Source organism: Podarcis gaigeae (genome assembly GCF_964106915.1).
Source record: "Podarcis gaigeae genome assembly, chromosome: 1".
Lineage (NCBI taxonomy): Eukaryota > Metazoa > Chordata > Lepidosauria > Squamata > Lacertidae > Podarcis > Podarcis gaigeae.
Window position 1 is genome coordinate 9,282,270 of NC_139678.1, and position 25,596 is coordinate 9,307,865.

General features: G+C 43.7%; 1 protein-coding gene across 1 annotated transcript in view; it reads left to right on the plus strand.

Moving 5' to 3' along the window:
- SLC38A6 (solute carrier family 38 member 6) overlaps window positions 1-24,651 on the plus strand; it is a gene marked incomplete at its 5' end in the record, with an annotated part of 56,171 nt that extends 31,520 nt beyond the window's left edge. Inside the window, 10 exons of the mRNA XM_083736211.1 lie at window positions 7,929-8,011; window positions 8,519-8,577; window positions 16,645-16,710; window positions 17,800-17,853; window positions 18,624-18,703; window positions 20,398-20,498; window positions 20,863-20,987; window positions 22,781-22,925; window positions 23,030-23,124; window positions 23,753-24,651. Of these exons, the coding sequence (XP_083592337.1) occupies window positions 7,929-8,011; window positions 8,519-8,577; window positions 16,645-16,710; window positions 17,800-17,853; window positions 18,624-18,703; window positions 20,398-20,498; window positions 20,863-20,987; window positions 22,781-22,925; window positions 23,030-23,124; window positions 23,753-23,833 (889 nt within the window). The 3' untranslated portion in view covers window positions 23,834-24,651. The remainder of the gene's footprint in view (window positions 1-7,928; window positions 8,012-8,518; window positions 8,578-16,644; window positions 16,711-17,799; window positions 17,854-18,623; window positions 18,704-20,397; window positions 20,499-20,862; window positions 20,988-22,780; window positions 22,926-23,029; window positions 23,125-23,752) is intronic.
- Between the last annotated feature and the right edge of the window lie 945 nt (window positions 24,652-25,596).

Below are 25,596 nucleotides of genomic sequence, written 5' to 3' on the forward strand. Positions count from 1 at the left end.
GAATTGTGGGTCGTTCAAATATTCTTGCTTTTTCTAAAGTGGTGCACTCCATGCAAAGCTTTAGCAACTGATTCTGCTGGTTATATAAATTGCAGCTGAACTGGGTTTTAACAGCAGCTATACTGAAGCCAAGTCTCTCACTGCCCTGCCCTGCCCTGCCTACTTGATTGTCAGTACTGTATTCCATTGATTTAACCTCCCCCTTTCAAACCCCCCCCCCCCAATTCTGGAAAATTTGGTTTTCTAACAAGAGGTCTGAGGCAACTCTGCCTTAGGTAAAGGGACCCCTGACCATTAGGTCCAGTGGTGACCGACTCTGGGGTTGTGGCACTCGTCTCGCTTTATTGGCCAAGGGAGCAGGCGTACAGCTTCCGGGTCATGTGGCCAGCATGACTAAGCTGCTTCTGGCGAACCAGAGCAGCGCACAGAAACGCCGTTTACCTTCCCGCCGGAGTGGTACCTATTTATCTACTTGCACTTTGACGTGCTTTCGAACTGCTAGGCTGGCAGGAGCAGGGACTGAGCAACGGGAACTCACCAACCTTCTGATTGGCAAGTCTTAGGCTCTGTGGTTTAATGCACAGCGCCACCCACCTCCCTAACTCTGCCCTAGACCACATTAATACCACACATGTGAAGTACTATGCTACGACTTTAAACGGTCACGGCTTCCCCCAAAGAATTCTGGGAGTTGTAGTTTGTTAAAGACACTGAGAGTTGTTAGGAGGCCCGTCTTCCCCTCACAGAACTACAATTCCCAGAGGTCCTTGTGAAGAGGGATTGATTGTTAAACCACTCTGGGAACTGTACCTCTTTGAGGGAAATAGAGGCCTCCTTTAGTGGAAGCCATGTTTAAAGTAGTGCTTCAAATGGATGGTGTGAGTGTGGTTATAATCAGTTGCACTTTAGATGAATTTTCGAACTCCACTCAGAAGCAGCCAAACAAATTCCTTGGTCATGTGGTGTCGTTCCCAAGTTGCAAATCACCATTTACTTTTACACGTGTGACGTTTTCACAAGGTGCTTTAACTGCCTAATTTTTGCACAAGAAAATACTTTAGAATATATTTTTTCACACGGTAGGATCCAGTTTTACCTTACTAAGACAGGCTAGTTTCCTATGGGTTTCTGTCACTTGTAAAATCCACTTTGTGCCAAAGAAATCACACCAAACTTATAGCATGAGAATCAGGCCTCTGCCTGAGCCCTGAAACGTTTAAACTGCCGCTGTCATGTTACCATGTTAACATATTTTTTCTAACCACAAAGCAAAATCTGGCAGTTAGTGAAATTTTAAATATTTTTGTTTTCGCTGAGTAGTTATTGGACTTGTCTTTGGGAAACGTGCCAGTTTTCATATTTGTTTTATAATTCCTCCAATTTGGCTGTGCAGCTGCATTCACTTCATCTTTAGATCTGACTCAAAACTTCTTCTTTTTTTAAAAAAAATTGTGGTTCAGCTTGCTGAGAAAAATGTTCCAACATTTGAATAGCTTGTTCTTGTTTTGAATAGACTGGAGTTGCCCCTGCTCTTACAATAACTTCAGGGCGTCCTTTGCCTGTCTTTTCAATCTCCTGGTTTCCATGAATTCGAACTCTTAGCACGAAACATACTCCTTGAACTGTAGGTTAATGTGCAACATTTTTAGTAGACCTTTTTTTCAAAAGCGAAAAAGGTGTTTTTGATTATGGGTGGAGGCAGCAGGGGGTCAGTTTTTTGATCTTAAGCATTTGTTCCATTTTCATTATTCTCTCTCCCTAGTTTCTAGTCAAGTTTGGAAATAAAATAGGGCACAATACACTAGCACTGGGTGATCCATGCTGTAAAAACAATTGGGATATTTCCCTCCTGATTACCTATGCTAGCACTGGGTTTCAGCTCGTTGGTTGGGACCCACAAGTGGGGTGGGCCCCAACCTAAGGTATACATCAGTATAGCTTGTTGGTTTACTTCTAGAACAAAGCAAGTATTGAGGGAGACAGGTTTCCTGAACCTTTAATAGTTGTACAGTGGTACCTCGCAAGACGAAATTAATTCGTTCTGCGAGTTTCTTCGTCTTGTGGATTTTTCGTCTTGCGAAGCACGGGTGCACCCTGGTATTAACGGTTTTAAGAAAAAGGAAACAAACTCGCAAGACGTTTTCATCTTGCGAAGCAAGCCCATAGGGAAATTCCTCTTGCGAAGCAACTCAAAAAACGAAAAACTCTTTCGTCTTGCGAGTTTTTCATCTTACGAGGCATTCGTCTTGCGAGGTACCACTGTATAAAAGAGCAGTTCTAAACCTTGTCTGCATGGTAACCCACAAGTCCAAAATCACCTTGGGATGGCGACCCATAGATTAATTGTCCCATGGATTCCTGAGTGTTAAAATGTAAGACTCAAATCTTGCTGGCATTCGATTGCGTGTGTCAACACACAGCGTTACAATCTGCCAGTGAAACAAAAAGTTGCATCATAGACCAGTTGCGGATTCCAATCAACAATAATTTTGTGTTTCCTTATAAAGCCTGCAACCCACTTTTGGGTCATGACCCATAGGTTGGGAAACACAGGCATAGAGTTTTGGCAGGGCTAGCCTTTTTCCATCCCTCTCTGACGAGCTCTTCTTCACAACTGCTGAAGGTGCAGGAGTTGGTCCCATGTTAAGGCTGTTGTTTGAGATAAGTCACTGTGTCTGAAAAAGTCGAACTACCCTTCTCTGTAGGATTTGTTTGCAGCTGCTGTACTGGAAGGAAAAGAGAGTTGTGTGGTGCTGGAGACTCGGGTGGGTTATGTGAGTGGTAACTGGTGATGGGCTTTTCATGGTGGTGCTCCAGTTTTGGAGGACCATTCCTCAATATTTGCCTAGTGGCTACACTCTTCACAATATTAAAACATTATGAATATGCCCCCCCCCTTTTAAACACTCAGCCAATGATTTCAGGATTGTTAGGAACAGTATTTCAGCCATCAAATGCCTGGGTAAACCTTCTGAATGTCAGTAATGAGGGAAACAGACACATCTTGTCAGGGAGGGCATTCTGCAAATGTGGAACCATCACTGAGAAGGCCCTGTCACTGGTCTATGCCAACCAGGCAGCCCCCCCACCCCCCTGTGGCACTGGCACCAACAAGGCCTCACCTGCCAATCGCAGGGTCCAAGATGGTTGGTACTGGTGCTCTTTTAGGTAATCGGTTCCTGGCTATTTAGGGCTTTACAAACTAGTACTAACATCTTGATCAGGGTCCATCTCACTGGCAATTCATTGCAGCGCTTTCAGGACTGGTGAGACGTGATCCCATCGGGCTTCCCCACTTCACATTTTTATTTTGTTTGTTTTACAGATAATGATTTTCATTGCTGTTTTTAGGGGCTTTGTTAAAAATTGCAAGTCTCCTTCTGCACATGGGTGTAGAGAGATGGATTAAAAAAAAACATTTTAAGCTAAGGAAACCTGATATTTGACACGGCACTTTTTCAGAAGTAAAACTTCTCTCCTACAGCTGGAAAGCTTTGTGTTTTTTTAGGGCATGCAAGAGCGAGACCCGCCTGCCCTCATTGGAGCCCTTTCCTTGTCTTCCAATTACATTCAGTTCTGGGCATGCCTGCTCTGAGGACAGGCCATTCTGTTTCACCTGCATTGGTAGCGATTGGATCTATTCAGTGCAGAGACGGGACAGAATCCATCTTCTACTGGAGGCTGAATTGAAACCAGACATAGTTTCTAATGTAGTCTCTTTCAGAATCAGAGAGACAGCAGGCAGCTTTCTTTGTGGATGATGCTTTGAGCTCACAGGAGTTAATCTATTTCTCGCAGCGCACAGTTTGAGAATTTATGCTCTGCTTTTCACGGGACCTTAGACACGCACCATCTTAGATCTGCATCTGCTTTGTTATCTGCCCACTCCAGCCAGGTGGGTATCAAGATGCTCTGGATAACTTCGCACTACACTTACAAACAGGAGCCACACATAACGTTGCTCAGGCTGCTTTCACCTATATGGAACAAGAGCCACAGTTTCCAAAATATGAACATTGACCCATCTCAAGGCTCTTGTAGCATGTGCCAGACTTGCAGAGGACAGCTGGCTGTGCCAAAACTTGTGTAGTTCTATAGTAAGCTCTTTATTTGGGAGTCATCTGCAGCTGATGGTCAGAACTGCCAAGGAAAACACTTGGCCAGAAACAGTGTTCAAGCCCTTGTAAAAATAGTTACCCCCCACCAAAAGAGCCAAACCAAAACAACTTTGAAAATTGAAGGAGCCAAATTATTAACCTATAGTGAACTTTTTAGAGAGAATCTGCTTCATTTACGGCCATTTTGAAAGCGAGTTTGAGAACATAGACCCAAACTTTGGAGCTACTACCTTCTCCAATAATATTGTTCTTTCCATAACAAATATTTTTAAATTGCTGTATAAGCAAGAAGCATCTTTCCTGCTTTTGTCAACATCAGCCAGAGACTAAGTGCTGATAGGGCAGAATTCCCAATTGCCTAAATAACATTTTAAAAAGAGATTCTAGTTCCCAGGAGCCTTAAATTTCGTTAAGTTAATCTATGATGGAGTAGAACTTTCACGTGCACCTCTTTGCAATGGATTTTTAAAGTAGAGGAAATGCTTAGAAATGGAAAATATACAATCCAACACTGAATCTAAGGAGAGGCTTCAAAATGTGCAAGGAATTGCAATATTAGGGTAATGGTTATTGGGTGTTTTTTTTTGTAATACAATGGGATGACATATTGGTTGATTCATAATATTAGGAGGTTATGATATTTAATTATAGTTCATCAAAATGAATTGGGTTTAAATATGCTTGGCTGCTAATGACTATTTTGCATTTTAAAAATATTAAAATAGAAAAAGTACACTTTGAAACAGTAAAGTGCATCTTTCATACATTTCAGGCAGGTGAGTTCAGAGGCACTGTAAGCCTTGCGCACAGGATTCATTTTTTGTTTCCTTGGGTGTGTCACATAGTGCCAAAGAAACTGCATGCATTATTTATATTCTATTGGCATTTTAAAAACAATTCAAGAAAAACGCAGTAAAACACAATAAAATAAAAGCACAACAATTAAATCAAAATACTCAGCCCAGAGACCAAAGAAATGAAACCACAGAGCCAGATCAATATAAAATCTCATTGTTAATCTGTGCCAAGCAATCCAGCTGGCGTAAAGCCATTGTTGTTCCATAGATTCCATGGGAGAAGGATGGTTTTACTCCAGCTGGATTGCTTGTCAGTCACTCTTAAGGCTGCAATCCTAAACACGCTTAACTCACGAGAACATGAGAAGAGCCTGATGGGTCAAGCGAATGGTCCACCTAGTCCACCATCCCAGTGGCCTACCAGATGCCCGTGGGAAACCTGCAAGCAGGACCCAAGCGCAAGAGCCCTCCGGTGGTTTCCAGCAGCTAGTATTCAGAAGCATTACTGCCTCTGACCATGGAGGTATAGCAGCTTGGTAGCCATCCCTGCCTTGTGTAGGCGCACGTTCCATAGGCTACCTATGCGCCGTGTCTTGAAGCACTTCCTTTTATCTGCCCCTGATCTTCCAAAATTCAGCTTCGCTGGATGTCCACAAGTCCTAGTTTTTATGAGAGAGGGCAAATTTGGTTAGGGATGCTCTGAAAAGTGTGTTGGGAAGAGTAGGCATGTTTTCAGGGTAGCAGATGAAAAATCATTTATCAAGATTCTGGGGGAAATTGGGTCCTGTTATAGCAATACTCACACCCACCCACCCTCCTTTTATGTCTCTGTTCTTCATAGAATGCCGTTTACAGAACATAAGGATCAGGAGATGGTGTGATCAAATAAATGCAGGCTCTGTTGGTTTAGTGTAGTCTTTTATGCATTACGAAGAGACCCAGGGGATGCAAGGAGAAGGCAAGGCCACAAGCTGTTCTTGAACTCGTAGAGGAGTAGGGATGGTGGAGCTGTGTAACTCAAGTGGGGCAGTAGGCCTGGATGATGATGATGAGAGAATAGTCCATTTGCACTCCTGCTCCCTTCCTCTTTTCACCAGTGGTTTCCTCTTGGCTGAGAGGTGCAAAAATGTGGAGCTAGCTGCACAGACCTAGGGGTTGTGTTGATCGGCTCTCTGCCAAGGTGCGCATGTTGGGGGGGGGCATTGAGAAAGTAGGGCGACCACAACCAAAGCAGCTACACAAGTTGTAATTTGCCACTGATGCCTATTGCCCTGTGTGTATATACTGTTAAATACATTACTTGCTCAGGCAGGTCAGAAGTGTGTAAATATATGTCTCAGGTCAGTACTGCCCACCTAATTTCAACAACCAGTACAGACATGCCCATAAGTGTTACTGGCACTCTTAAAATGGTAACATGATGCCCCTTCTTGTTTACGAGGTGCTAACCATGTTCTGGGCTAAATAAAACCAGAGACCAAAGGCCAAGGTGTTTATAGGGAACAACCATAAGGGATAATGCATAAGACACTCATCAATCAGCATTAGGGGTTTTAAGCAGAGAGGGCTCTTAATGTGGCGTTCAGAACATTCTTGGTGGCTCTGTAGCTCTCAGTCAAAATAGCCCCTTTTGGGATTCCCCCCCCCCCCGGCAAGGCAGACCATACCTGTCATCAAGGTCCTCTGACTTGAGAGCTATACAGTGGTGCCTCGCAAGACAAAATTAATCCGTTCCGCGAGTCTCTTCGTCTTGCGGTTTTTTCGTCTTGCGAAGCACGGCTATTAGCGGCTATTAATGGCTTAGCAGCTTTAAGAAAAAGGGAAAAAACTCGCAAGAACTCGCAAGACGTTTCATCTTGCGAAGCAAGCCCATAGGGAAATTCGTCTTGCGGAACGACTCAAAAAACGGAAAACTCTTTCGTCTAGTGAGTTTTTCGTCTTGCGAGGCATTCGTCTTGCGGGGCACCACTGTATTGGTTAAAAGTGCTGCCGCAATTGTCCTCACATCTTCCCTGGGTTCGACTGCTTGCAGTATACTGTACACTGGCACCTCTGGATGCGAACGGGATCGGCTCCGGAGCTCTGTTCCATCCTGAAGCGAACGCAACGCATGTGCGCGGGTCGCGATTCGCCGCTTCCGCGCATGCGCGTGACATTTTGAACGCATGCGCGAGCAGTGAAACCCAGAAGTAACACATTCTCTTACTTCCGGGTCGCCGTGGAGCACAACCCGAAAATACTTAACCTGAAGCTACTTCAACCCGAGGTATGACTGTAGAGTGGTACATCGGTTTACGAACTTAATCCGTTCCAGAAGTCCGTTATTAAACCGAAACCGCTCTTAAACCAAGGCATGCTTTCCCTATTGAGGCCTCCCGCTGCCAGTGCCCTTCCACCGTTCGGTTTCCGAGGTAAAGTTCGCTAACCGGAACACCTACTTCCGGTTTTGCGGAGTTCTTACACCAAATAGTTCGTTAACAGGGCTGTTCATAGACTGAGGTACCACTGTAAAACTATATGTTGCTACATGAAAAACATTTACCTGATGAATTAGGCATGAGATTTTAATAACTTATCTTACTTGTTTTTACTTAGATGTAAATCCCGTTATGTTCAATGGGATTTACTCCCAAGTAAATGTGTGTAGGGTTGCAAGCTAAGAATTGTTTAACAGGTAACAGCCCTTCTAACCTGTTCACAGTCTGCGAGTAGTAGTGTCATGTTTTTTGTAAACTCTAAATAAATGCATCCTTTAAAAGACCACTCTTTGGAAGTTATTAGGGAGACTGAAAGAAGGTGATTCTTGTTTTTTGATGCTTAATTATCCAAGATTTGTTAGTGTTTAGTTAAATAGTGTTTGTCTATCTTTTCCTTAAAAAAACCCCTAATTTTATTAAGACTTTTCAACATACAATAAACAAAACAGCAAATAAGAAAGAAAGAGAGCGAAGAGAAAACCAGGGAAACAGAGAGATAAGAATAATAACAGAAACCCTACTGTTTTTTCCAATAGCTCCTGGTATCTTGATGGGAGATTGCTGCTGCTTCTTACCTCAGTTTGCATTGTCTTCCCTCTAGCACTTCTTCCTAAAATTGGTAAGTAATTTTAAAGGGAGTATTATTGCTTCCATAATTACTATTAGCAGTAGTGTTCTCTTTTAGTAGCAATTTAATTGAGGAGTTTAAAAAGAAAGCCTTAATGGGTGGTGGTGTGTGTGTTTTTTAAAAGATTCGAGGAAAGATTGGGAGGGGAGGCACGTTTATTTGCAACCTAGTCTGTCCTCCAGCTTTGCCTAGTTAACCTATTACTTAGATTGCAGTAGTCCTGTGTCTGCTCTACTAAAATAAAACCTTTACAACAGAACATTAAAGAGCTGCATTTACTTACAGCATGCCATTAGTGGTAAGCCAGTTCTAATTCTGCCCTACAAAACTACATAAATGATCTGTGACAGGCAAGTTGGAATGTTGTTATTCTGAATCTTAAGCCCCAGATACCGAGCCCGGTAATGCAAAACATACCTAGAGCATGAAGCTCCTTTCGCCCTGCACCAGGATCACTTTCCTTATAAATTGCCTCTTATTTTTACTGTTATTTTACAGGCTTTCTTGGCTACACAAGTAGTTTATCATTTTTCTTTATGGTGTACTTTGCTCTTGTGGTAAGTCTGGAAAAAAAACAAAAAACCCAACCCAACCCAGATCGCAGCTTATGTTAAGTTTTCTTATTATTTTGATGGATCTCAGAGTTCCTTTGAAACGGATGTCTGTGCTTTAAAAGCTTGCCTCTAAAAACGAAGTGTTCCTTCTCCTCTCCTTTAAGTGTGGTGGTATGTATTTTCTTGCTTTGGGGTAAGTTGGTTTGGCTGAAAAGTCACGAATGTGAAAAGATGTGCCATCGTTAATTGTTTGGACTGTAAAATGCAGTTGGAGTGTATTTGTTTTGCTGACAGGGCAATGAAAAATACTGGCCTGAGCACTTTCCCCTCCCCTTCTCCACGTGTGGAATGGATTTTTTTTTTTTTGTCCTTGCTTCCAACCACCATTTACTGCAACTCGTGCAGAAGAAAATGTCATATATTCCAAGTAAAATTGAATGTACATGTTAGCTTAATAGTAAAAAAGCACAAGACGCAGCAAATCTCTTTTGAGCAATTTAATATATATATTAATATAGCAAAAGCCTTATTCTTTCCATCTGAAAGCAATACTTTCCCTCCCCTTCTCTCTCTCTCTCTATCTCTGTGTGAGCCAAGTAGGGCATTTCAGTGCTGATATTTGCAGCCATTGATGCCTATATGATATATGGAAAGCAGAGTACTGGAACACATTTGGTCTGGATTTGTTTTGCTAGTGGTTTCTGCAAATGAGGGAGTATTTGGAAGTGTTTTTAGCAGGCACAATCATTTTAGGCATGATTCCGTCTCCGAGACGGCATGTATGGTGCCCACAAAACTGCTATCTGCGGTGGTGGGTCTTGCAGGTGCCGTTACATTTCTTTAAAGTTCTTAATCCACGTTGCAGAGTGCATAGGTTAGCTTGCTGGTCCCTGGCCCATACACCCTGAGCATGTTAATGCCTTTGTGGCAGCACTGCACACCAGAGGTACATTATGTCTAAATTGCCGCCAGATTTCATCAAGGAGATAGGGAAGTAAGTAATGGTACTCTCCAGAAGGGAGATGGAGAATTTATACAGCTCACATTTCATGGGCAGTCCACCAGTCCTTGCCCCATGGTTTCTAGAGAATTTCCAAAATGATCGTATTTATTTAGAAACACGAGAAAAGCCAGTTAGATCAGGCCAAAGGCTCATCTAGTCCCAATATCCTATTTTCACAGTGTCCAACCAGATGCACATGGGAGGTCTGAGTGCAAAAGCAGTTTCGCCACCTGTGGTTCCCAGAAACTGATATTCAGAGGAATAACTGCCTCCAACAGTGGAGGTAGAGCTTATTTTTTAAAAAAACCATTTTAGTCCCTTTTTGATCACAAGCTCTAAAAAGCTGAGATTCCTACATTGCAGGAGCTTGTATAAATGACCCTTGGGGTCCCTTCCAACGCTACAATTCTGATTCCATGAAAGTAGTTTAAAATTGACCACACCAAGTAATCACAGTGCAATGTTAAAACCATATAATGTTAAATATTACTAAACTGAGGTAAAATACCTAGCATAACATACTAAGGCAAGATTTCCCTTTTGTGAAGCCGTAATCAAAAATAATTGTGAAGTTGGAAGGGACCCCGTGGGTCATCTAGTCCAACCCTCTGCGATGCAGGATTTTTTTTTGCCCTAGGTGGGGCTTGAACCCATGACCCTCTGGTTAAGAGTCTCATGCTCTACCAATTTCTCAGAATTTTTTTTTTTTCCTGACTGGTGTGCGGTTTTTCTTTTGTGAATTCCAACTCCGCTGGAGAATTTCGGTCCTACCTGGAATTTCAGCAAAATGGTTTCCCGAATTTTGCCATCCGTGAATTTTGGGTGCAACTGTGGATCTAGTTTGCTCTTTCCCATCGTCTCTTATTGCACTGATTTATTCATCTGCCAAGATGAACCATCAACAGAGTTTCGTTCAACATTAAGTGAGCTGAAATTTCTCAGAAGACTCCTTTCGAAGGGGAAAAAAAAGTCTTTGAGAATTTTACTTCCCTATCAAATATTTGGCAAATTCCCCCTCCCCCAGTTTCACTGCCCACAAATGGCATGGAGTATTTTCTTTTCTTTTATTATTGTATTTCACCAAATACATATACCGCTTGATAGTAAAAACAAAGAAACATCAAAGCTGTCTCATAAAGCAATGAGGTTATCAATAAAAGCAGTTAAAAGCAATTATTGTAAATATTCATAAACAATTAAAATGAATGAATTCTGCGACGCCACGGTGCCTTTTGAGCTGGGCAGGGCTTACCACAAACTTAGCATAAGCAAACCCCGACATAACTTAAGATGCAAGATGATGGTGTTTATTTTAAAGGTGAGGGATTTGATGCTGGAAAACAACTGAAAGGGAACACAGAGCTATTCCTTGGAGCATGATAGAGCAAAGCAGATTTCCCCATGCTAGAAGCTCATTATTTTGGAGACCTGAATATAAAATTTATAGCACTTCATATGCTACCTTATTGGCATAATTGCAGTTTCTGCATGGCTGCTTCCAACAGGTTCTGGTGACTTGCAACAAAGATGGGGTGACCTGTAACATTTTTTCCTTCCACTGCAAAGCAACCAGCTCCCAGGGTTGAGTAGCACTGGAGTGTGGAGTTGGTATGTTGCATATATTTCTACCATATTTTTTGTCCCATAGGACGCTCCGTCCCATAGGACGCACCTAGTTTTTTTGGGGGGAAATAAAGGATAATTTTTTTCCCTTTATTTGCCCCCCCCCCAAAAAAAATGCAGGTCAGGGAAACCGAAGCAGGTCGAGGAACAGTGGGATGGCGGCGCTGCGCCTCCCTGCTGTCCCCCGAGCTTGTGGGGCTGGCCGATGTCTGCCCGGCGCGAGGGGCGCTCTGCTTCAGGGCGCCCCGCCCGCCAGGTGGCAGGCTGCTATCCGCAGCGTGGGGAGCCCTGCGGGGAACTCCTGCAGGGCTCCCCACGCTGCGAATGTCTGTCCGGTGCGCGGGGCGCTCTGCTTCAGGGCGCCCCGCCCACCAGGCGGCAGGCTGCTATCCGCAGCGTGGGGAGCCCTGTGGGGAACTCCCGCAGGGCTGCCTAGGCTGCGGATGTCTTCCTGAAGCCTGGAGAGCGAGAGGGGTCAGTGCGCATGACCCCTCTCGCACTCCAAGCTTCAGCGAAAGCCTGCATTCGCCCCATAGGACGCACCCAGATTTCCCATTCATTTCTGGAGGGGAAAAAGTGCGTCCTATAGGGCAAAAAATACGGTAGGTTGTTTCCCTAATGCTGAAGTGGTGTGAGAAGAAGCCACACAGAAACAGCAACCCAGGCCACAAAGGGAACATATGGCAAAGTGCCAAGACTGACTCAGTTCATGTTCCACCTGTGCCATAGATTCACTATGGCGGCCTTCAGCGTTCACTTATCAGGCACAGTTTCTTATCTGTAGAAAGAAAGGAGGGTGTTAAAGGAAAACACAATAACGCTTGTATGGCATTGTGCAGTGCAGCATAGTAAGAACTCTGAACTTGGACCTGGGAAACTTGGATTCAAATCTCTAGGCTGGTCGCTATTTATCATCCTAACCTGAGGGGTTTAAAATGGGCAAATCCCCTGCTTTAAACTTCTTGGAGAAAGGGTGAGATACAAATATGATTATTATTAATCATATTAAAAATTCAGAGAAGTCCAGCGATTTATTGCAAACATGGGAGTTCTGATGTGCTCGGAATTCCCCTACCTGCAGAGGAATATGCTTCTGTTTAATTGAATTGGACAATCGGCATAAGAGCAGAACACATGAATATTTTCACATGGCAGTCTGGATGAAAGCGGGTCCATCAGCAGTTGTGAAATAGTGGCTTTGTTCCTCTCCCCTCACATCTTTTTGTGCGTGGCACACTTTTCTTCCTCTTCTTTGTCCTCGGTGTAAGTTCGAGCTTTGTGATTAAACCAAGTTTTGTACTAGACTGGCTGCCTGTGCATCATCTCTCAAGTCGCTGTGCAGCTGCGCAGGCTCTTGAATGCGAAGGTCAGCTGCGTTGCCCCCATTATTTTGGGACTCTCCAAAAGTAAACAACCCCCTAACAAATGGCCTCTCCTCTCCCCTCCTCTTCCCTTTGGGGTATCTAGCCTAAGGCCCAGGATGAGATTAATCACCACCTGCTGAGTGGTCTGGACTTCTTGTTTTGACTTGCTGTGGTTTTCTTTCTTCTTTTGCTGGGGGAGGGGAGAAGATTGGCTGGCTTTTAATGGCTTGAATTAAGGAGCAACATGGTAATGAGGTGCCATGTGCCCTGTCCCTGTAGAGAACATACTTTTTAATTTCAGACGGCATTTTTACACTTAAAACAAAGGCTGATATGTGTGTTTGTATTTGTTTGTTTGTGTGTGTGTGTGTGTGTGTGTGTTTGTGTGTGTGTGTGTGTTACTTAATTGGGTGCTTTATTCTGTTACCCCCTCCCCTTTCTTTTAAAAGCCCGCTACCTGCCCTGTGGATGGATTGGGGAAGAAATGAATGCAAATGAATGAATGAAATAATGCCTGCACTTAATAGGAGCTGAACTGTCTTGCTCCTAAGCCTTCTGTGCTAAGAGTTCAGTGTTGTTATTTTAGCAGCATAAGGAATGCCCTTAGCTTGCATTGACTTGTGTGCAGGTCTTTGATAACATGGACCAATTTTGTTCTTAGGTGTTTTTTTTAAGAAGATAAAAATCATGCATAGGGCATCCAGCAAAAAATAAATAAATAATGCCATCCAGAGTGCAAGACAACCAACCCATTAAGGAACTGAACCATGTGATAACATCAGACTTCAAAGCTGTCGAAGCAGCTCCCTAAGGGCAGTGTCTGTCAAGAATTCCAAAATACGTTGTAGAGGTCTAGGAGATGGTAATCTTCAGCATCAGCCTCCTCTTAACTGAATCCCCATTCAGTAATATGGACTTTGGTCTACATACGCCCAGCATGTTTCATCTCCTTGAGCTCTCCCAATGGGTTGTGTTTTTGTTTTGTTTTGAGTTTTTAAACTTAGAAGAACAAGCTATTTTTCCATGTCAGTCTGTTTTTCAGACTCCTCTCTGTTTCAAAAGCGACTTAAATATATGGCACTGGAGGCAGGTTTGCTGTTTGCATTCCAAGGTTCCTTTTTTATTGATCCCATGTATGCTTCTGTGAAAGTCCCATTGTGCTCTTATCGGTCTTATTCTCAGTTAAGAAGTATACTCAGTTGGTGGTGGAGCATGAGACTCTTGAAAGCCCAGGCTCATGGATTCGTGCCCCATGTTGGCCGAAAAGATTCCTGCATTGCAAGGGGTTGGACTACACCAGGCATGTCCAACCGGTCAATTGCGATCTACCGGTCGATCGTGGGGCGTGCCTGATCGATCCTGGTGGATCGCTCAACAGCTTTGATGAATGCATCCTCCTAAAAGCTCAACAACTTTTGTGAAGTCTCCCCCCAAAAAGTTCAACAACTTTGGTCAATCCAATGGATAGATCACAGCCAGTTATTTTTTAGTGGGAGAAGATCGCAGTCTCTTAGGAGTTGGACATGCCTGGACTAGGCGATCCATGTGCTCCCTTCCAGCTCTATGATTCTAAGAGTTCATAGAACTGCAGCCTTAGCCTTTGCATTCCTTACGAACCTTATATTCCTTGAAGCTTAAAAGGGATTCCCTCCTTGCACGACTGGGCATTGTACAAATTCATTGTATACACATTTGCTTGGAAGTAGGTTTCACTTTGCTCAACAGGGCTTTCTCCCTAGTGAGTGGGTTTAGGACTGCAGCCATACAATGCATTTGGCTTCAGTATACAACTAGATTAGACACAGGGGAGGGAGGGGGGTCCACACATTTTGGCTGGCCTTGCCAGCTAGCCCTTACTTGCGATTGCCACCACCTCTGCTATACTCCCCTGCACAGAGGACCCAGGAGAGGGGCAGGGTCTCATCTTTCATATGCTGAGCTTCAGAGTCACTGGGAAGTAGAAGCCCAGCAGAAGATCGGAGATAACATCCATCTCTCATTTCATAGTGAGACAGGCAGTTGCTAGACTGGGGGTGGGGTTGGGGGGGAAGGAGCTCACCACCTGCAGCCTGGCAACGATATTTGTTGACTCCTGTTTGGCAGCTCTTCCAGAATGATGAATTAATGCAGCCTGAAAAGGTGTGATCGTGTGCATGTGGCAGAGGAAAGGGTAAACATGGAGGATGAAGAATGAAGATTGCAGGAAGGAACGAGAGACGAAAGAGCAGAGTGTATTATCAAGACCACATATGCTATTGAATATAGTTCAACCTTATCAATCATTGCTCGGAAGTGAATCCCACAGAGTTCAGTGAAAACCTACCCCTAAGAGAATGCGCCCAAGGTTGCTGACCTTAAACGTAAAGTGAGACACATGTGTTCTTCAAGCATTCATGCGTCTGCATGGAGTTCGATTCAGGAGCACGATCTTGTATCTGCCTGTATTTATTGCTTAGAATTTAATGTAGCATTTTTATTAGTATCTGAAATTAATCTAGTGCTCCTTATTCACACCCCTTTCTGCAAACCAGTGAGGCAATAACTACAAATGGGGGTGGGGGCTTTAGATTTTAAGAAAATTACGTTCTTCAAGGTGATCTTCAATCTCCATCTCCATTGAGCCATAAACGGATGCAGAAAGTTATCTCTGGCCCTAATGAGTCAGGGGGATTTCTTACGAATCTAGAGCCATTTTGTGTATCCTAAAGTGTCGATGTGGCACATCAGGAGCCAAATATGGGCCCCCACCCACCATATAAACGTTTTTTATCATTATATATTAGGCTGCTGCTTGGAAATCCACATCTATATAAAATTTCCATTTGCCGCACTGGAATACTGGAAGGTGTATTAAATGCAGTTCAGTTTTCCAAACTAGTTGGGTGTTTTTTGTTTTGCTTTTTGAAGCTGGAAAAATGTCGTGTTGAAATGCAGACGGCGGTTTGCATTATCATCTGTTGCTGTCACAAGCAGATACACTTTAATGTGTTCCGGAGGGGAAATCTTCACCAGGCATATGGAAGCAATACTTTTACATTTACTGTAATTTTCTGTGATTGGTTTCTAGGGTGAGCCATCTGTTCAGATTATTGCCTCTAAAAGAGAGAGAGAGAGAGAGAAACTGAATACAGTGGTACCTCGCAAGACGAAATTAATTCATTCTGCGAGTTTTTTTGTCTTGCGAATTTTTCGTCTTGCGAAGCACGGATTCCCATAGGAATGCATTGAAAATCAAACTTGCAAGATGTTTTCGTCTTGCAAAGCAAGCCCATAGGGAAATTCATCTTGCGAAGCAACTCAAAAAACGAAAAACTCTTTTGTCTTGCGAGTTTTTTGTCTTACGAGGCATTCATCTTGCGAGGTACCACTGTATTGGCTACAGAAATGGGCTTAGCCCTGAGAGACCATCAGGTGGGTTGAAATCCCACCTGGGAGATCTTTGGCAACCTGCTTCCCATCTTTATTACGGGAGTAACAATAAGCTACCTTGCAGGGTTGTTGAGAGTACGTATGATCTAAGAATAACAGAGCTGTGCTCTAGAGTTACTAGCATATTAGAATAATGCGTAGAGAGCCCAGCATTCTGTTCCCTAACGGAGCACCATCGTTTTAGATCTCCAATCCTTCTCTCTGGACAAGTCATTATTTCCACTTCTTATTGCTACATTTTAGAGCTAAGGTGTGACTTAGCTATACTTCTGCCTAGCTCAGGGTGCAATTCAGCAGAGCGCAGAGCTGAGTACGCACACTGGGAATGAAGTCTGCTTGCACAATAAGACTTTTGCCACCCTTCCATCCCCCTGCACCCCCTAAACCTGTTCTGGTTTCCTCCCCAACCCTCCAGAGCAGGCACCCCCAAACTTGGCCCTACAGATGTTTTGGGAGTACAATTCCCATCATCCCTAACCACGTGTCCTGTTAGCTAGGGGTGGTGGGAGTTGTAGTCCCAAAACATCTGGAGGGCTGAGTTTGGGGATACCTGCTCCAGAGCATGTGAGTGGACCTCATTCTGTGCTTGCGACAACTTAGTTGAATCCTGCCCATTGTCTGCAAAGTATTAACTGTATTCTTTCTCTGCAGGTCATAATTAAAAAGTGGTCCATTCCTTGCCCTCTGCCACCAAAGCTCGCTATGGGGTTCTCCCAGGTATGCACCTTTCCTGACTTATCTGCAATATTTGATTGCCAAAGAGCTCACCACATTTAACTGTAAGATAAGTTGGTCAATTATTTTTCATTGTTTGAAATTGCACAGAAACAGCAGAAATGCCTTACTTTGATGCAGTGGGATCTTTGGATCCATACAGTGATTATAGTCATATCCAAGGCTCTCATTTTATGACTGTGATGTATTTGTGAAAACTAACGTATTAGCGGCACTGCTGGAAATGTTTATGCCCTCCGCTCCTGAATGTTGCACAGCTTCAGGTTCCAGAAAAACTTGAAGTCCCTGTGTATAGTATGTGTCCAATAATGTCAGCACCTTGCTGAAGCTAAGCAGGTTTGGTGTTTGGATGGGCAACTACCTGGGAACCATGTATACCACCTTGAGTTCCATGTTGGAAGAACGGCACGGTATAAATGTCAGAAAATAGTAAATGACAGACATCTGGGTGCAGGCTATTCTGGAGGCATACATTTGTCTGTTATGAGAAGTTCATACAGAAGTTTATATAACCCTGAATGGATGGATTTAAAAGAGGATTAGACAAATTCATGGGTGCCAACTCTGATGGCCATGTTCTGCCATCAGCAATGCTTCTGAATACCAATTGCTGGAAACCATAGGGAGGGAGAGTGCAGTTGCACTCAGATCCTGCTTGAAGGCATCTCATGGGCTTTGGGTTGGCCCCCGTGAGAACAAGATGGTAGACTGGGGGGGGGGGGTGTTTCACCAGCCTGATCCAGCAGGGGTCTTGTTATGTTCTTATGCCGACATGCTTGCACTGAGTGATTTGCAAAGAAAGTTGTGCTTCTTATAATGGAAGGATGACTTCCTCCATAGTAGCTTGTCTAGGGATAAGCGGGAGGTTAAGGAAGCGTCCATACGCACATTTGCAACCATTTCTGATGTGTTTTGGGTTGCGGTGTAGTGAAGGTGCACAGCTGGTGGTGCATGAGTGTTGAAGCAATGTTACTGTCAGCTGGAGTTATGGATTTCAGAGTATTTGTTATAAAATTATGGGGTGGGAAGCCAGCTGATGAGTCTCATTTCTTGCCTCTCTGTCCTACACAGGCCTCAAATTCTACTGAAGATTGTAAAGCAGCGCTGTTTAACTTTTCCGCAGAGGTAATCTTAAATCATCCTCTTAACAGATCACAAGAGTTTGCAAAAATGTATTTAAGCATCGGGCTAAGCCAGGGTTTCTCAGTTTGTGTGTCTCCTTGTGTGTGTTGCACCCTGCTCTGGTGATAAAAATAATATGAGTGTGGAATTTAAATGTTCAAAGCCCTGTCGGCATATGGCTAAAACAAAGGGTTAATTTAGAATCAGGCCATTGTCCATTTAGCTTAGCACTGTCTACCCTGATTGGCGGTGGCTCTGCAGAACAGACGGGACATTCCCAGGCCTACCTGGAGATGCCAGGGAGTGAACCTGCAACTGTATGCATGCAAAGCACTTGCTCTGCCACTCGGCTGTGGTCCTTCCTCAGCAGCCCTTTGAGAATCTGTGCAACCCAGCTCTTATTTTATTATAAACATTTGTATCCTACCTTCCCATAAAAATGCCCAGGGTGTACGTAACAACAAAATATAACATTAAAAACAGTCAATTTTTTAAAAAGCATCAGAACTCTTGAGTCTACGGGCAGCTGCAAATAAAATGTTTTAAGTGTGTTGTAAAGTGCATTATAAAAAATGTGACACTAGAAGGTGATCGTGAGCTACGGCAAATTCAATACATTTTTCACAACTTTTTTTTAAAAAAAGATTTTCACAATGTTTTTAATATGTGTCTAGGTTCCACCCAGGAAGGTTATAGAAATGAGTATCAAATATTTATAGGTTGCATTTCAGCTGTGTGACTTTTCTTCCATTTTCCTTTTCTTTTTTTGGCAGAGTGCATATGCCATTCCAACGATGGCTTTCTCCTTTCTCTGCCATACATCAGTGTTGCCAATTTATTGCGAGCTCCAAAGGTAACATGTGATTTGTAAATGCTTACCATTTTTTTTTTTAAAAAAAATGTTGTTGGCTGTCACTGCTGCCATTCTCAGAACATAAGCTTCCTGTTTCATTTAGTGTTCATGTCCAAAAGGAATGCCAAATTTATTATATGTCTGATTCTCCCAATACACTGGACAAGCCCTCTAAAGCTGCCTTCCCTTAGCTAGAGTCACCAGATATTGTTGGGCTACTGCTTCATTTGGGACGTGGGTGGTGCTATGGGTTAAACCACAGAGCCTAGGGCTTGCCGATCAGAAGGTCAGCGGTTCGAATCCCCGCGATGGGGTGAGCTCCCGTTGCTCTGCGCCTGCTCCTGCCAACCTAGCAGTTCAAAAGCACGTCAAAGTGCAAGTAGACAAATAGGTACCGCTCCGGCGGGAAGGTAAACGGCGTTTCCGTGCGCTGCTCTGATTCGCCAGAAGCGGCTTAGTCATGCTGGCCACATGACCCGGAAGCTGTACACTGGCTCCCTTGGCCAATAAAGCAAGATGAGTGCCGCAACCCCAGAGTCAGTCACAACTGGACCTAATGGTCAGGGGTCCCTTTACCTTTACCTTACTGCTTCATTTATGAATTGCTTCCCATGAGATATCTCGAAGCAATTTACCTATGGCAGTTACATATTTAAAACCTGTTAAAGCAATTGCATGTTTTGTTTTGTTTTTTGTGTGTGTGTGTGTGCAGCATAAAACAACAACACATACATAAAATGAGTTAATATCCAAGGCAGATGTTTTTGAACAGGGACTTTGCTTTTTGAGGTTTACGTTCCCTCTCACCAGTAGGTACATCTCCCCATTTGGGCCACAGTTCCCTTAATAAAACACCACCTAACTTTAATCTCTAGCAATGCTAACACAAATCCTGCCTTGTTTCTCTTTACTTCTGCTCTCTGCCCAGCAAGGGACCAACGTATTTCACTTAAGGCTGGAAACAGATCTGCGTAATTTGTAGACTTTCTTGGAGGGGAATCAACGTAGCACTATAGCAATCATTCCCTCGGCATAAGCATTTCAGCTTAACAGACAGAGCAATTCCCTCTCTCTTCCCACCCCGCTGTTCTGAGGGTTATCTTGCCCCCTATGGCCAATGGGGGGAAGGGAGAAGAAAACCCCATTGCACTAGTGGAAAAACTTGCATTGGCTTCTGCTGGTGGGTCTTGTTAACTGCATCCGGTCCTATGTTTCAAAAAATTACCTGTCAGCTAGGTGTGTCCTGAGACCTGCAGGATGTAGCAGAGACTGTCTGTACTTTCCCTCTTGAATCTATGTCTGGATGCAGGCAATTTTGTTATTGTTATTTTTGTTTTGTTCTCTTTCCTCTACTCCTCCCCCCCCCCGCCTCGCTTTGTATAACATCTTCCCTGCTAAGAGTTCTTGAGGACTTGAAAGTGTGCACATTACTTTGTGACATTTTAATCGCTACTCAGCAATTATGATTGACCGTTTGAAAGTAGCATTCAGTTGACTAATTAAGATTCGACAGTTTTCAATCCCCTGAAGATTCAGAATTGTTTCACGGTTTTAGTGTTAGGCCAGCCCAGAAACCTGTTTCATGTGTGCATTGGGAAGATGTGAAAGAGTCAATAGCAACTTCTTTCCTGCATTTTCATACTCCTCCTCCTAAAGTCTTAAATAATGTATTATTTCTCTCTGTGTGTTTGTAGTCCCTCCAAAAGCAGGATGCAGAAGGTAGCCAACACTGGGATTAGCCTGAGCTTTCTGGTTTATTTTGTGTCAGCGCTATTTGGATACCTCACTTTTTATGGTACGTTTTTAAAGTATTAATTCTTGTTTCTTCATAAGTGATGGCGCAGGCCTGTGCAATCGTGTCACCCACTAGGCTTAACAGTGGGGCTGGGGCTGCCATCCGTTTGAACAACTCTCTAAAATGTGCCAATATCTTTTCTGCAATTGCTCTTTGCAGGTTTAAAACAGTAGTGGGCAGTTTTTCAGGGAAGCTTGTATACTCTGACTAATTTTCACCTTAAGAACCCCTGCTTACTTGCCAGCAATCTCCGAACTGTTTAAGAACCCCTGCAAAGGCACGAGCCTGCTGTTTATTGTATGGGTGGGGTCCAATTCAGATTGCGGCTTGCAATTTTAATAACCTTTCCCCTCCAAAATTTCAGACCATGTGGACTCAGAATTGCTGCAAGGATACAGCACGTACCTGCCCCATGACACTGTAATCATGACTGTAAAACTGGGCATCCTCTTTGCGGTGCTGCTGACGGTGCCCCTAATCCACTTCCCTGTAAGTATTGCAAAAGACCTGATTGCTGGCCCAGCAAAAGTGGCTCCCTTAATTATTTGCAGGCCCCGCCATCCTAGTCTTGGCTGTCTCATCCATTTGTCTTGTGGTGGATCAGAGTGCTGTGCTTGTGTATGTTCCGTTAGCAGCGGCAAAGGAACAAGGCCTAAACCGCTAAGCTAATTTGTGCTTTCTTTCTTTCTTCTCCTTTTTTAACGAGTTTTAGATCTGAGCTGACTCACAGCATTGCTTGCAGTTTGCAGAATGTGGCGTTCCTAAAGTTTATTTGGTTTGATTTTTCTTGTTTTGTTTCTGTTTTCTTCATATTTGGTTTTCAAGCAAGCGTGCATTTTAATGTAAATAGGAGTCAGCAAGAAGTGGCCTTTGCTAATGATTTCCTGCAAGCAAGCTCAAAACGGATCTTCCTGACATGGAGTTTACTTTAAGTTTTTAACAGGGATTGTAGAAAACCACAAAACTGCTGCTGGCCACAACCATTTCTGAAATCCCCCGCTGTATTGGGGCCAAACTAGATGTCACACAGAGGTATATAACATTGGCTCCAAACCTCTTTTTGGGCTGCACATTTGATTAGAGTATCAGCCGAGGGAATTGCTGTGCTTCACTACTTATTCAGACTCCTGAAAGCTGTTTTATCCCCCTTTCCCCCCTTTGTTTGGAAAAGCAGATAAGGAAACACTCTTGAACCAGAAGAGTGCAAGTGCTCTTATGGCCAGTTCACACATTATGTAGTAACAAGTCCAGGATTCCCACCAGGGGTGCCAACTCCTGGGGGCTGTGCCCTTTGCCCCCTCCCATTATTTTGGGAGGGTGCCAGCCCCCCCCCCCGAGTGTCCCAAAAAAATCAGCGGGTGGAGGAGGTTGAATGCGGAGCAGAGCACAGCCTGGCTTCAGGGATCAACTCCTTCCTCTCCTCCTGCCACAAAGAGGAAGGAAGATCACTTCCGGTGGCAGTGGCAGGAGGAGGAGCCACTGGCCATTGAAGCTGCCACCGTGCTCAGCTCCTCCCCCGGCTCCTCCCAACGTCCTGAAGATCCACATGTGATGTCAGCCCCCCCATCTCAGCCAATTGCCCTTGCCTCTGTTTGCAACCTAGTATATACCCAACAGGGAACTGCAGCTAATCATGGCTCCAACACAATTTACCGTATTCTTTGCTCTATAAGACTCACTTTTTCCCTCCTAAAAAGTAAGGGGAAATGTGTGTGCGTCTTATGGAGTAAATGCAGGTTGCGCAGCTATCCCAGAAGCCAGAACAGCAAGAGGGATTGCTGCTTTCACTGCGCAGCGATCCCTCTTGCTGTTCTGGCTTCTGAGATTCAGAATATTTTTTTTCTTGTTTTCCTCCTCCAAGAACTAGTCTTGTGGTCTGGTGCGTCTTATAGAGCAAAAAATACGGTATGTGTAATGTGTTAAGATATCGGTCCTTAGTACAAATTGACAGTCTTTGGTGAGCAACAATCCAGATGCCAATTTTTTGTTTTGTGGGGATTCAGTAATGGACGGGATTCAATTAAGTTGTTAAGTGTGGAACAAGGTCCACATGCACGGCAGGCCTTGCCCCCTATTCCTCCTGCCTCCCCTAATGTACTCTGGGGGTGGGGGAGACCCAGAACAGGTTTAAGGAGTGCACAGGGAAGTTGCATTGTGCGAGTGGACCTTGTTCCATGCATGCAATACCCCTCTTAGCGCTACGTTGAATTCCACCCAATGAACGTCAGATTTATTTATTACTGGTCTGATATGCCTTTATTTTTCTCCTTTGAATTCCGCAGGCGAGGAAGGCTGTGATGATGGTGTTTTTTTCACATCTTCCTTTCTCCCTGATCTGCCACATTCTTGTCACTTTGGCACTCAATGTGACAGTTTTCTTGATTGCGATGTATGTGCCTGACATCAGACACCTTTTTGGAGTGGTTGGTAAGTTTGCGTGCTTTCATCTTCCCCAATCCTATATTCTAAAAAAAAATCTGCATGCAAGCCTCGCCGTGACTAAATAACTCCCCCTCCCCATCTTTTTAAAGGCTCAACCACATCCACCTGCTTGCTCTTTGTATACCCTGGGCTCTTTTATCTGAAGATTAGCACAGAGGATTTTATATCGAGACAGAAGCTTGGGGTAAGATGCCGACCTAAGTTCTTAGTTTTGGAATGCTAATGTGGAAGGTACTTAAAGCAATTGTTTAAAGCAGTTGCTAAAGCGCATGTCCCTCTCTGACTTGTGCCATTTCAAGGAGTTTAGGATCATAACTCTGAAGCCCCCCCCCCAACCAATATGCAGTTATGTCTAGCCATTACTGTCGTGGAGGTCACTGCAGCCTTACCCAGTTGAAAGGGCAAATTCTTCGGTGTAATCGTTTCCTAACCCACAAGTGCAGTTTTTGTGAATAGATGTCTTATTCTCAGTGATTTCTGCATACCAAGGAGAGGTTTTTATCCTGTTTGTTTTGATTTAAACTGTTTAAATCTTCACAGAATCTCTAGCCCAATGGTTGCCATCAATTTGATTTGAATTAATTTTATAATGAATGATTTTAGAATGTTGTACTATTTTATTGTTGTTAGCCGCCCTGAGCCCGGCTTCGGCTGGGGAGGGTGGGATATAAATTATTATTATTATTATTAAAAGCCTCTACCACCTAAGAGGTAAAATGATTTTCTGTCCACCACTCTGTATGTGTAACAGAAGAGTAAATAATTGGTTTCTCCTGCTTAGGATTAAACTGTTTGTGTGATTTTCTTCACAGGCATGTGCACTGCTAGTTCTTGGCCTCTTGTTTGGTATTGTCAGTTTAGTACTGATCATTTATGATTGGATTCATCAGTGAAATAATCCCTGCCACCTTTGCAGCAGCCCAAATGATCATTTCCGGCTACGTCTAAAGCAAAACCACTCAACTGGATGCCAGAAAGAGACTGTCTGGAGCTTTGAAAACCACCACAAACCAAACTCCCAACCAATTACCTCTTCATTCACCAAAGCAGGCTTTGTGATCATGCAAACTTATTCTGGAGCTAGAGAAGATGGAGGATTTCCACAGTTCTCCCATTTTTTTTTTAAATTCCTGCATGCAGTAGCTAACGAAATCAAGCGAGGAAACTCGGAGCCCAATGGCATTGTGTTAACTAGATCTGGTCTTAGGTGCATAATGGGACCTAGTGGAGATTGCAGCTTGTGAAGATCATTTGCGAATTGCTCCTTGCCGATTAGTGAATAATCATGTGTCTTGTGTCAAAATGTGGAATCGTTATGGCTAAAATCCAGCAAGACAGGTGGTCTTCTCAGAACGTTGGTTGAAAATTGCTGAAATCTTTCTACACCTGTTACTGTCAGTTTCACAGAAACAGCTTGCAAACCCTCTGCAGCCTTCTTCCAGAGTGCTTAGATTTGCAGATCGAAACCAGGCCTGGTCTTAAGTTTGATTAAAGCCTGCCATATGAGACAATTTACAGTTCAACAGAGGAGTAAAATATGATGGTGAAATTACTCTGCCTTGCCAACGTGTCCTGACTTCATAACTGAACTGTAAAATATGTATTGTTTTATACTTCAGTGCAATTAATGATAAAGTTCCCATTTTATGAATCATCCTTAATGTCAATACAGACCTAATTCAAACCATATGTATTAAATTGACACGGTACAGTCCTGTCATATGTCTATGGCACTTCAGAATTCACATATAACTAGGTTTGGGGGGATACCTCTAGTTTCTCAATACCTCCCTGCTTTTGAAAATGTTACACATCAAGGAGAAGGTGGTTCGGGGATTGGGGGGGGGTGGAGAAGAAAGCAGGATTAGAAGCTTTCTGCAGCAGAGGAGAGCAACTAAGATGATCAAGGGTCTGGAAACCAAGCCTTATGAGGAATGGTCAAAGGAGCTGGGTATGTTTAGCCTGGAAAAGAGGAGACTGAGAGGAGATAGGATGATGAAGAACTAGAGTTTGGCTTTGATATCCCACTTTATCACTACCCGAAGGAATCTCAAAGCGGCTAACATTCTCCTTCCCCTTCCTCTCCCACAACAAACACTCTGTGAGGTGAGTGAGTCAGAGAGATTTCAGAGAAGTGTGACTAGCCCAAGGTCACCCAGCAGCTGCATGTGGAGGAGCAGGGAAGCAAACCCGGTTCACCAGATTACGAATCCACCGCTCTTAACCACTACGCCACACTGGCTCTCATAACCATCTTCAACTATCTGAAGGGCTGTCACATGGAAGATGGCGCAAGCTTATTTTTTCCTGCTCTGGAGGGAGGTAGTTGGCTTCAAGTTATAAGAAAGGAGATTCCAACTAAACATCAGGAATTCTTATTGACAGTAAGAGCTGTTCGTCAGTGGAATGGACATCCTCATGAGGTTGTGGACTCTCCTTCCTTGGAGATTTTTAAGTAGAGGTTGAATAGGCATTTAAATGACCCCTCAGGTTCCTTCCAGCTTGTATGATTCTATATGAAGGGGTCTCTTTCTATGGAAGCACTTTCAAGCAAGACAATTAGACAGTATCTAGAAGATCAGCCAGCTTGAATTGGCGCTGGCTAGATCTTTTGGGAGCTGCAATCCGAAACATTTAGAGGACACCAGTTTTGAGG